This window comes from Brienomyrus brachyistius, chromosome 11 (assembly GCF_023856365.1).
Source record: "Brienomyrus brachyistius isolate T26 chromosome 11, BBRACH_0.4, whole genome shotgun sequence".
Classification (NCBI taxonomy): Eukaryota; Metazoa; Chordata; class Actinopteri; order Osteoglossiformes; family Mormyridae; genus Brienomyrus; species Brienomyrus brachyistius.
Genome location: NC_064543.1, coordinates 21251464 through 21264180, shown reverse-complemented (window position 1 = coordinate 21264180; position 12717 = coordinate 21251464). Strand labels below are relative to the sequence as shown.

The following is a 12717-nucleotide window of genomic DNA, read 5'->3' as shown; positions in this document are numbered from 1 at the left end:
GTCAGCAGCTGCGGAGGAGTCAGCAGACGCCTGGGCTCCGTCGCAGTGGTCGGCCATGCGCCGCCATTCCTGTCAGGTCACATGATCGTCCGGGGATAAGAGTGGCTCTCCCTGTCCTCATCTGCCCCTCTATCTTCTTGCAGGTCCCACTCACAACCATACTGGCCTCTTTCGGTGGCCATTTTAGTTTGGCTGTAACCAAACACATGCAACGGCTGCTGCTTCTGCTGCGGCGCTGCATGCCGCATATTCTGCCAGGCTGGGGGGCGGGGGCGGGGCAGCCGGCTGTTGTCCCCTGACCCAGGACGAACGACACCAGTTTTTAGGCTCGTATATCTGCCATGCAGGGACAATGCGAGTTTCACTTCCTGTTGTCTGCACTCGAATCAGGAAGTGCCCATTGTTCCTTTGTGTTAACATTTTCAAGCTCAGACAGCAATGAAGAAGGTTTGGTTGCCACGGCATTACGTCTGGAATCTTTATGTGTTTCGTGTGGATATCGGGACGGGGGTGCCACCCACTCCCATTCGAATGTGTTTCAACGTTATGTGACCACCCCCATCCCCCACCCACAAATACACCGCCATGACCGACTTGGTGTGATTAGCTCATTACAGGTTTCCCATTGTGGTGAGTTTGGAAAGAGGCTCAGTTTCCTTCATAGGCCGCTCCGTCCCCCTCCCCGGAAGCGCGTCCCCGTTCATCTGATCCCAAATGTGAATCACTAAATCCAAAGTGTAATAGGAAGGGCCACTAAAAATAGCTGGAACACGCTGGGTACTCCGCACTCAGGCTAGTTATCTGCCTGCTGCCTCTCTCTGTGCCAGTCCCAGCTTCCCACACGCTGACACCAATGTCAGACAGCGAGCTGGAGCACGCATTTCCAGTACCGCCGCCGCGGCTGACGCACGCATAACGCCGCCCGACTTACTTTTTTTTTGTTTGTTTTTCAGCCTCCTAGAAGATTCAGAGGAGGGCGTCTCTGCGTACTTTAACGTCGATTAACGTGCCGTCCAACAAGCCTGCACAAGAAGCGGGATTTTATTTTTTATCTCTGTGCAAAAGAAACACACTTCAGTCACGCCCATTTAGAGAACGTTAGGGTAAAATGTCAGAAGAGCTATTATACTTTTGGATCCGTATGCATGCTTTTAATAGTATGGTGGAAACCGCTTTTTAATTTCCAGGTGAGGCTTAATTTCCTTTGTTCTCAGTGAACGGGCATCGTCTTAGACCGTTTGCATACAACGGAAACAGCCAAAACCATAACCTGTCAATTAGCAGCATAAGGACATAACATAAGGAGAAAAGTAATTTATTTGGGGAGTCACACTTATTACAAAAACGAAAGGAAGTAGCACTTAATGGGAGCATCGAGTGGGCAGAACCACCACAATACTGTGAATCGGCTAGGAATAGACATGATGATGTGTGTGTATATATATATACACACACAGACGGTATATATACATGCAGCATATGTGGGTGCTTTAAGCAGGAGGGGAGAACTGCAACAACATTTACATGTGGGAATCAGCGTGTCTGACACCAGAACTGACAACGTGTACCGATCGCAAAGCCTCCCCAGGCACGACTCAGGCTAGGGGCGGGGGCTTCTGTAGTCGTGCCGCTCTTTTTGTGATGCACGGAAGCTCCCGGAGCCCCCGGCCCGCCCCCAGCGGCGCCGCGCCGCGAACCGGCTGCCCCTGCGAGCCAGCGTGAGACAGAGGGGCCGCGAGTCGGGGTGTCTGACAATGCAGCGGTATTTCGGCGCTGAACAGCGTGCGATTCCTCCCGCGATGCGTGCGAGGGCAGGCGCCGGAGAGCCGTCCAACACCGCCCACTCTGCAGCGGGTGGCTTCGCAGGCCTGTGTGCCGGGGAACAGGATGTGCTGTGAGTGCTCGGGCTGGCACGGGCCAGCGGGCCGCTCAACACCGCCTCGCTCCGTGGAGAGATCGCGGCTCCACTCCGGGGGTCGTTACCATCCGCGGCCCCAACACACCGGCGCCGCTGGAAACCTCCCCAGATCACAGCGTTGCATAACCGGGACTCTTGTTTTTCTGCTAGTATATTATATAAACGTAGGTCTTAGGAAGCCTGTTTGAAAAAGTTTAGCTTGCAAAAAAAAAATTCTCATTAGCTCGCCAAATATCGTGGCACCAATGTGTGCAAACTAATGTTTGGTTCTGTAATATAGTAACATTACTGTCTGAATGTGTATGTGTGCGTGGGAGCTGCAAAGGCTTCTGAAAAGCACATTATAAAGCCAAATGCAGTTTGGTGAAGTGCACGCTTTGTGAGCATATTATAAATTCGTTTTATTTTAATTTGGACCCTCCAATAATCTGATCAGGCATCGCTGATATTTTACAAAGGCCATGTTTTTCACCGGAGCATGGCTGATCACGTGACGGGCAGTGGCGACAGCTGCTTTCATTACGACATGAAAGTCAGGTTTTAATTAGGGTCTTTGATAATCAGTTGTTAGGACACGGCACCCGGGCAAGGATGGGGGGGCAGTGTCACGCAGGACGTGTTGCTGGTGGTGGGGGGCTGGGGACAACCCACTGACTGGAGCGACTATCAACGTCAAGCCTCGGGATTACAGTAACGATCACAAAGTTCTGGTGGAAACACGAATCATTCACACCATTTTTGCCTGTCTGTTAATCCTTCCTGAAAACTAGCCTTTCCTCACTCTAATCACTTCACCCCCCCCCCCCCACCTCGCTGGCAGCGTGAGGGCACAGAAAGTGCCGGGGGACGGCAATGTGGTGCCATATGCGAGGGAACAAGGCAGAGTGCACATGAAATGAGCCCCCCCCCCAGACCGTCTGACAGGGGGGTTCACTGTCTGCTCACAGAGACACAGATAGCAGGGGGAGGGTGTATCTGTGGAACTGTGACAGCCACTCGCTTACCGTAGTAATTTGGTCCCTCTGCTGGTGATCCTGGTGCAAAGTACCACAGGTCTGGTACCACGCAGTTTAAGGGGAGTCGCACCGAGCAGCAGCAGCACTGTGCTCAGGTCCACAGGAGCCTTTACACGCCGACTACGGGCCTGTCAGAGAACGCCTTCGTCAATACGGGGGTGTCATTTGCTATGTGTTGGAACTCACTGCAAGCAGGAGTCGGTCTTGTTGCTGGGGCTCCCTGTTCTACCTCAGATGTTTTAAAAACTAAATATCGAGTCAGAAGATCATACCTAGCTGGTTAGCAGATTATCTCCTTAAGCATCTCCTAAATAAGAAAGATGCCTATTCAGTATTTGGTGGAGTGATTGTTTGTGGTGAGCAGGAGTGACGGTAAACACCACTGCTGCCATGGGTTATACCTAGGCGGTGCTGGCCTGAAATTGGGAATGTGTACAAAATATTAACAATTAAACAGTTTATGACTCAGCCAACTTACCTGTGACTGGCATTTTGCGTGCTAATGTTGCAGCCTTCGCACAGTATGACAGACCATTATCCTTCTCAGAATGAACCGTCCCCAGAACATTCTGGACTTCCTACACAATCCCAGCAGGCGTCCTTACATGAAGGTTAAACAGCACTGCACACTCGGCTTCACAAAAAAAAAAAAAAAATTGAAAAACAAATTCCTGGAGTTTGATGCAAAATATTAGCAACATTTCAAGAGGACAGGTGATCCAGTGATCCAGGTCACGGATGATCTACTGGTCCAGTGATCCAGGTCACGGACGATCCACTGGTCCAGTGCTCCAGATCTTTGCGTTAAATCAGAGATCCACACTGCTGCATAATTCAGTGACTGCTTCCATCAAGGCCCATTTTGAATATTAAATATTAAATCAAAACTCACTGCTCCACATATCATGTATCAGGACATATAATTTGTGTGCATCCATTAATTAAATGTAATTATATGTACCGTGACACTGTATTAATTGAAGACACTCTCTCATTTACACCCTGCACTTTTAGAAGGAGACTCTCTGGCATCATGGGATCAACCAGCCGTCTGAAGAACACGACGGCATAAAATGGAATGGCGTAAAGTTCCTTTCACGAGCATCTTAATGCATAAATTGCACAAATGTGAATGAGCTGTAAGCAACATAGATGTTCAGTAGCATTGAACTATCTAGTGACACCTTACATTCTGTAGAAATTTCTACTTTTACATTTTTATTTATTTGGCAGATGCTTTTATTCAAAGCCGCATACAATTGGGAAATCAGGGTCAGACCATCCCTGAAGCAATCAGGGGTTGCGGGCCTTTCTCAAGGGCTTAACGGTCACATCACTCTGTTGACCCTGGGATTTGAAGCGGCAACCTTCTGATCACAGACATCGTGCTTTATATCCTGTAAAGATGCTGCTGTGTGAATGACCTCAGTGCTGCCTGAATGCTTTAATGTCGCCCTGATCCCCTTATGATGTACTTACAGCTGAGGTAAAGAGCTCCACTACCCACTTAATATTAAATGTGACCAAATATATAGCGGAACACTCTTTCACTTACAACTGTTTTAAAAGTTCCAGTGAATTAGCCTCCAGAATTAACAATGTAGCCCATAATAAAAATGCAAAATATTGCTCTATGGCATTTTGTGAAGATATAAAAATAATTTTCTTCTATATTACAATTTAAACTTGGCTTGTAAATTCCCAGTGTAGTTACATTCTCTAATCCAGAAACAAAAATGCTGCTTTTTTAAAGAATAAGCTATTGTTTTTCATATTTACATCAGTACCTAATGTGCAAATTAATAATTTAGAGTCGTGTAAAACTTTCAAATGAATACAAAATAATATTTCCTTTGTCTGATGGTGTACCTGTTACATACAAAGGAAGAGGGCTGACAGTTTGGGACAGGAACACTGACGGCGGCTGAATCGGCAGCTCGGAACCCTCTGTGAAAAAGACTCTTTATTTCTGAAGAAGATGTGTGGACACGACAGCCGCAGGAGCTGCGAGTGCAGTCTGGGCACGAAGGAAAAGCTCCACACTAAGTTTTGCCATGTTTTGGTGTCAGCTTTCAGCGATGGTGACTCCCACCGTCTTTCAAAGGCGAACTTCACTGCTCACGGGATTTTTACTTAGACAAAAATGATCGGAGGGCAGGAGGAAAAATCACTAGTTCAGAGAGGTAAACAGACCCAATCATTTTTACCTTGTGACCTCAGAACATTTTTGTGTATTTCAAATTCCCATGAGCAAGTTCACTGCAGTCTTGCGTATCTAAGAACCGCTACGGATATGTATTTAGAAAATGTACATTTTATTTTTCACTGGAAAATATAATGGAACCCTTTGACTGCCTAGATAGGTCATTTAACATCATAAATGAAAATACATTACACGTGCTCATGAACTGATTTTAATTGTATTCAACTAAAACCGCCCATACTTGACTGTGGTATGACAAAATATGCTATCTGCTGAAAACATTAATGCATAGGGCAAAAAACATCTTCACACAAACTTGACATCAAGACACCAGATAACTTATTGCTTTTAAAAAACTTGTCGCATTTATATTTGCTCTCTATGCAACTTACTTCCATAATTAAATTAGTTTTGCGAACAAAATCATTCAGCTGTGTCATATTGCATCTGAATAAACTGTTCTAAATGGAGGTGTTTGTGATGTTGTTGCACATATGCTTGACAAACAATACGATGCTGTAATATGGCCCCTGCGTCATCGAATAAAAGATTTTACTTAAAAAATATATAAAATTCGTAATCTGAGTCATAAATAAATCAACAAAAATCTCTGGCCAAAGCTGTAAACCGATTTCAGCCACGTTCGCTTTGTTATCGGGCACAAGAACACAGAGGGGCTTCCCGGACAGGCAGGAAGCCGGATGCCGGGCTGCTGCGGTGTCCCCAGGGCCTCGCTGAGGTCTTCTGCACCAGCGGCTGCCTCACCAGCACTATCCGGGCCGCTGCGCCTTGCCATCGCGCTCCCTGCGCCGCAGCTCCTCCCGGTAGCAGTAAGAGCAGTAGTTCTCGGTTTCTGGTCTTCCGTAGAAGGAGCAGTTCCCCCGTTTGCAGCGTTTCTGCTGCAGGTAGTAAAACGCGCAGCCGGTGCCGCGGCCTCTGGGCTTGTCGCGGCTCGGCCAGGCCCGAGCGGGCGAACCCTCGTCCAGGGGCTCGCCGCTATTGCCAGCCTCGAAGCCGTTGGTATACGTGTGGGACTTGTGCTCCCCAGGCATGCTGTAGGGGTCACTGGTGCGGGCCCCCGGCACGTGGTTCCCCGGCGTCCGGTTTGGGCTGTGGCTCTGAGAGGACAGCGTGCGGTTCTGCTGGGGGTAGGTGGCGCATGTCTTCAAGCTGCCCAGTGTCGGCTTGCGGAGCTCGTTGGGGAGGGCGGCCGGCTTGCGAGGTTCAATGGGGAAGGCGGCTGGCTTGCGGGGCTCGCTAGGGAGGGCGGCTGGCTTGCGAGGTTCAATGGGGAGGGCGGCCAACTTGCGGGGCTCACTGGGGAAAGCGGCCAGCTTGCGAGGTTCAATGAGGAGGGCGGCCGGCTTGCGGGGCTCACTGGGGAGGGTGGCCAACTTGCGAGGTTCAATAGGGAGGGCGGCTGGCTTGCGAGGTTCAATGGGGAGGGCGGCCGGCTTGCGGGGCTCACTGGGGAGAGAGCTGGGCTGCAGATGGATGACACTATGCCTCTGGATTGGGGGTGTGTGGCTGTAGTGAACGGACACGGGGATGGGCCCAGGTTTTTTAGCACCGTTACAAGGAGGTGCCAGCGTGGGACTGTTCCTCTCCTGCGTCTTTACGACTGGCTGCGAGTTATGGCTTTGGTGTGGGATGGGGGAGCAGACTGCATCTGGTGAGCTGTGAGGCTTGTCCTTCTGGAGCAAGCTCTCCTGCTCAGGCTTCCTTGCCACCATGCCGTTGGGCAGCGCTTTCCTCTCGGCCTCCTTCCTCTTCTGCTCCTGCTCGGCACTGAAACGCTCCTGGGCGTTGGCCAGGTAGAAGTTGATCATCTCCTGGTGGAACTGGTGCCGGCGGCTAGTGAGCAGCAGCCCGGCCAGGATGAATTTGCGCTCACCCAGCATGGCCGCCCGCAGGATGCTCAGGCTCAGCTTGACGTCAGCACTGTACTTCCATGGGTCTGCCGCCTTGTCGCCCAGGGGCCTGCCCAGCATACCAAGTTTGTCTGGGGGGGAGGAGCCCAGTGGCCCCTCAATGGGGGAGGGGCTGGTGGTCTTCTCTGAGGAGGACGTGGTGGTTGAATTTCCCGACTCTTCCTTGCTACCTTTTTGTGATTTGAGGTCCTTCTTGCGGACCTTCTCGCCATTCTCAGTGTTACGCCCGTTGGTGGAGCTCGACCTGCTGATCTTGCTGTGGACCAGCCCCCCCAGCCCCCCCATGTTTTTCTTGAGTTTAATCCCCAGCGTCCTGCTCAGGCTTCCTAGCCTGTTGGCCACCGAGTCCACCCGTGTCTTCTCCTTCTCCCTCTCCTTGTCCTTGTGCTGCTTGTCCTTCTCCTTGCCGGATTTGCTGTTGTTGACGTTGGAGTTGCTGCAGATGGAGTCGCGGTCCGAGTCGGCGGACTCTGCCAGTGACTGCACGTCCTCTCCGGCCGAGGCTGTGGGAGACTCCGGCTGGGCCAGGGGAGCCTGCAGATCAGAGCAGAGAGGGACTTAGAGTGTGCCCTCCTGAGGTCACGCTAGAGATGCCGACGCATGGAGGAACGTTACCCTTGTTTCTGATGGAATTCGGATCCATGTTACATTCATGTAGCTGTGCAGAAGGTTGAGTTTGGCTTCCAAAGACAGGATGAGACTGGAAAAAAATAAAAGAGTTCAATTAAAATCACGCCGAATCAGAATCTGTAAGGAGTGTTAGTGTTTGTGTACCTTAACATCATAGGTGACACTGAATACTGGAGCCACACAAAATGCTTACTCCTTTAGTTTGTCCACGGATTTTGCACACTGTAGCACAGCTATATGGATGTGGGGCTAAGGTACACCTGTCCTTCATCCTGATCTTCCCCGCATGCTGGCCCTTTAAATCCGTCTCAGTGCTCCAGATTAACACTCGTGGGGAGTACTCCTGACTGCGGCTAACCACTCATCCTCCAACTGGCACAGTTGCTGTGGGCCTCCAGCCTGACCATGGCTAACTCCACCAGCGTCCGGCCCTCCCACCCCCCCAGGGACATCCTACTTCCCCCCCCGGTCCAGAGGCAGAGAGTAACACTGCTTACTTGGCAAGCTTGCTGCTGTCTCCATCGTCCTTCCCCCACACCCAGTCCTGCCCAGGGTCCACAGCGAAGTGGAGAGCCAGCAGCTTGTGCTCTGAGTCAGTCAGGGGAATAACAGCTGCAAGGGAGGGAAGGGTCAGGTACAGAAGGACAGACAGACAGAGACAAACAGACAGGCAGACAGAAAGGAAGACAGATAGAAACAGAGACAGACAAGCAGACAGATCAATAGACAGACAGAAAAACAGGCAGACAGAGATACAGACAAACTGAGAGCCAGACAGAAAAACAGGCAGACAGACACATAGAGAGACAGACAGGCAGAAAAACAGGCAGACAGACACATAGAGAGACAGACAGACAGGCAGGTCAGGACGGCCAGGGTTGTCTCAGCTTAGACACAGACTCCTCCCCCATCCAGTTTGCTCTGGGTTAGGGGATGATGCCAAACCACCTGCCACGTGCCTGTGCTCTGCACCAAGCCACCTTGCATACATTCTGACACGCCGAGATGTCAAAGCCATCTCTACACAGAGGATGAGCTGCACGCCATCCTTGGGCAGCACTGCTGTGGATGCTCCTGTAACAAGATCCATTTGCAGCTTTGCGGCGCAGTACAGCCTTGGTGCCCTGCACTACGGTGGCAGGGGCTCTGCTTAGCTTACGTGGTCCCGAACATAGAAGCGTGGTGCCTCCCGGATTGCTCAGAAGCTCCGCTGCTGCATGTCTGAGTGCCGATAATGCAGGGACACGTGAGAGTGGGGGAGACACCTCCCTGCCTGCGCCACTATATCGCATTACTGACATCCAATTAGCATAAATCCTGCGTCCTCATGCAAAGCGGCTAATGATCTGCATCCCCATGGCATTCGAGGCCTGGACCTGCCAGAGCCTGGAGAGCGGCGGCATTTCTGATACAGACTGACATTTCAATCAAAGGCAACTTTTTAATGAGTGTCAGACAGTGTGTGAAATACAAGGCCGGCACAGTCTGTACCATTTGTTCTTATTTGTGTTGAAGTTTAGATGTAAATTTGAAAGCTGGCTGGGGGTGTGGTGCTGTGCCCTCCCTATGGGAGGCAATCCGTGAATCTCCTGCAGTGGACTGGGGGGTAATGCATTAGCACATCAGCCAAGCTGAAACAGAGATGCATTTCAGTTTAGTCTCTTTCAGTTTAGTCTCAGTTTAGTTCTGGTTTGCACACATGAGAAACGGGTGAGTTTATGCATGCCTGTTGGGGTGGGAGCCATGCCTGCCCTGTGCTAACCAGCATGTAGCCCCGTGCTAACTGCCATGCTAGCACTATGCTAACCCCGCATTGACTCCACGCAAGCCCTGTGCTAACCCCGTGGAACCCACGTTAGCTAACGCTCCATTGACCCTGCACTAGCCCTACGCCAAACTCACTAACCTAAGAAAAACATACACAAGCTGGCACCTTCAGTAAAAACAGAACCTAAAAGTTGCCCAAGAGAGCGAGTGTAAACAAAGACAGAGATGCGGGAGGCCACTAACGCTGTACGCAGGTATGCGGTCGAGGTGCCAGTGGCGGACGGGTCGCGTGGAGGGGAGATTCGAGTCACCCCCAGACTCCTGTCACAGCTGCTCACCAAGCCTCCAGCCCAAAGCTGCCGTACAGGCCGCTCCTGCTTGGTTCCACTAGTCGTTCCAGGCAGGGCTCGGAGGAGCCCAGGCACTGTATTTACTACCGCAGTTGGCAGCGGCAGAGCCCTGTCCCGAGACGACCTTCTCGAACTCTGTTTGCACAGATGACATCACAGCCCTCCCAGAAATGTGAGCAGTGTGCCAGCTGTTATTCGGACGGCTTTTTGGAAACCGCCAAGGGTGGCGATGTGGAGGAAATGATAGGGCAGAGCTGGCCCAGCGAGGGAGGGAATAAAGAGTGTAAACAGACACCGGGCCTGTGCCGTCTTGCTGAGACCTGCTGCTTCGAGTAATCGGCACCTTCTTTCACAGTCGAGAGTAAACGAGGAGCGCACAGATGCGTTGATCGATTATGGCCATCAAAGAACACACAGGATGAAGAGCCTGACATGTACAAGGCGGAGAAGTCTGAGAAAATGGCTGTCCTAACCAGGGATGTGAAAACAAGCTCAGGGGAGTACAGTACACACGGTCTTCTCTAGTCTCTGGTGAAGAAAGAACTATTATAAAGGAACCAAAGCCCACAAATATCACCTTTGAGCAAGGGGTTAATTAACAGCAGTTCTCGACATTTGCCTGATACCTGGCATGAGATTCGGAAGTTATTTTGAAAAGTTTAGAACCAGCAGCATGTCATGATTTGAGACTAGCAGCTGAAAATTGTAAGTTACATTGAAATATAAGAAACCTGCAAACCCTACATTTATAGCCTGGCTTCGACTAGAAAGAAAAATAAAAATCAATATAATGAACATAAATTTACAGATGGATGCATGTAATGAATTATTTTTTTTTCAACTGGAAATAAAGTCAGACTATAAGCCAGACTGAGTTAGTTGTTTGATTTAACACTGTTTAAACCTACTTTAGCCAGCAGGCAGTTTCTTGGCCTGAGCTTTCTGAAAGGTCATACTGGGGCGCCCTCTGGTGGATATTTTAATAATGACTGACAGCACAATCACGTCAAGTCAGCCTCTGCATTGCCGTTTCACGTTCGTGAGGCTAGATTTACGGCAGGTTCCTTTAGTTCAATGTATCATGTTATACATTTTTCTTATTTTTTTTTCCTAAAAAAGACTCTTTACATAAGAGATTACACACTGTCAAAAATATGGAAGCCCTGCATTCTCGCAGTTTCGTGTGTCTGTCCTTTAAACCGAAAACCGCGGATGACACTGTCATCCTCAGTGCCTGCTCTGTCTCGGCATCTCAGGCATGTTGGTACCACATCTGCACGGCCACATGAAAGATTTCTGTAAACAAAAACTCTGTGTACTGCAGGCTGCGTCGCACACTGCCGAAGGCAGCAGGCAGGCAGCCCGCTGTCTGGCACTGTGTTCAGGGGCTGTTCGCGGGATAAATATGGAGACCTTTTCCATATTTATGTGCGGATTAAAGCACAGCTCATGCCAAAGAAAACCTGCAGCTCTCTGGGAACCGAATCTAAAAATAACGCCAGAAGTTTACATGGACAGACTTCTGTCATACTTCTGTAACCACAGAATCACAAGCGGGCATTTAGGGGGTGGGACAGCTGGCAGGCCTTCACATGCGCTGCCATTTTGGGGTTAGCGAGGGCTTATGGCAGTAGTGTGCCTTCAAAGGGCAGAATGAGGCATCGGGGCACGGAGGAGGCAGGGCCTGTCTGGGAGCCGTGGGCCGGCACAGAGGGGGTGGGGCCATTCTGGGAGCTGTGGGGGGGGGGGCATAGCGAGGGCGGATTCTTTCTGGGAATGACAGGCGGCACAAAGGGGTTGGGACCTCTGTGAGAGTCATGAGGGCAACAAGGAGGTGGGGCATCTGTGGGAGTCATGGTGGACACCAAAGGGGCGGGGTCTCTGTGGTGGATAATTGAGCAAAACACTTCAGGGGGAGGGGCCAGTTCAGATCCAAAAGGCCACTCTGATGTGGGCCCGCTCTGCTGTAATTAGCGTGGGTTGCATGTACAAGACTGGACAGTACCCCCCTTAGTCAGGAGGGCATGCTCAAACACCGGCCATCTAACATGCAGAACTCTTAAAAAGTCAGAATCTGCCTCTTACACTCATCTGAGGAGAACTGGGACTTTATCCTGGTCAGTCTCAAGGGGGACCTGAAGCCTATCCCAGGCAGCAGAGGCCACGAGGCTTTGGGACACCCTGGAAGGGATGCCAGTCCATGATAGGGCACACACACACACACACACACACACACACACACACACACACACACACACACACACCATATACAACAGATTTTCCCAGCATTAGCTGCCTCTCACACCAGCTGGCACCTTGTGCAACTCATAGGTACAGAGTGGGGACTCAACCCCATCACCCTGCCTTGCCCCTGGGGGTGTGGTGGCTGTACCTTGCTCTCGCTGTTGCTCCTTCTGCTCCATGGACACCAGGGCGGAGAAGTGGGCCTGGTCGTAGGCCAGTACCAGCGGGGAGCAGTGGCACTGGTTTGGAGGAACCTCCAGGGGGAGGTAGAGCCCCCCAAAGGGGATGGGAGCAAACGCTGCAATGACAGGGGGGCGGTCAGCATGCAGAGCAAAGCAGGCCGCTGGGGCTATGTGGCCTGCATTCGGCGTAGCTGCACAATTAACTGGTATCTGGAAGCGGTGAATTAGTCACTGTTACTATAAGTAACAGGGTCAGAAACACTGAGTAAGAAAACTGGCCCCAACAAAGTGAGACAGATAGAGCAAACAGACAGCAAAGTGACGGCATAGCTGCATGCAGATCTAGCGATTAAAGCGACTCAAAATAACGTAAAAGATGTAATCGAACCGTGTAAAAATCGTGTGGTTAAACAAGTACTTGAGTTTTTTTTTAACATAACATATAGCTGAAAATTAAAAATGCATCAAAATGGCAA

At 50.6% G+C, this 12717-nt stretch overlaps 1 protein-coding gene across 1 annotated transcript in view; it reads right to left on the bottom strand.

Moving 5' to 3' along the window:
* Nucleotides 1-5332: 5332 nt before the first annotated feature.
* The window catches only part of LOC125751962 (OTU domain-containing protein 7A-like), a 49633-nt gene continuing 42248 nt past the window's right edge, over nucleotides 5333-12717 (bottom strand). The window contains exons 10-13 of the mRNA XM_049031429.1: nucleotides 12208-12357; nucleotides 8196-8310; nucleotides 7684-7768; nucleotides 5333-7602 (exon numbers count right to left, since the gene is read on the bottom strand). Coding sequence (XP_048887386.1) covers nucleotides 5908-7602; nucleotides 7684-7768; nucleotides 8196-8310; nucleotides 12208-12357 — 2045 coding nt within the window. The 3' untranslated portion in view covers nucleotides 5333-5907. The remainder of the gene's footprint in view (nucleotides 7603-7683; nucleotides 7769-8195; nucleotides 8311-12207; nucleotides 12358-12717) is intronic.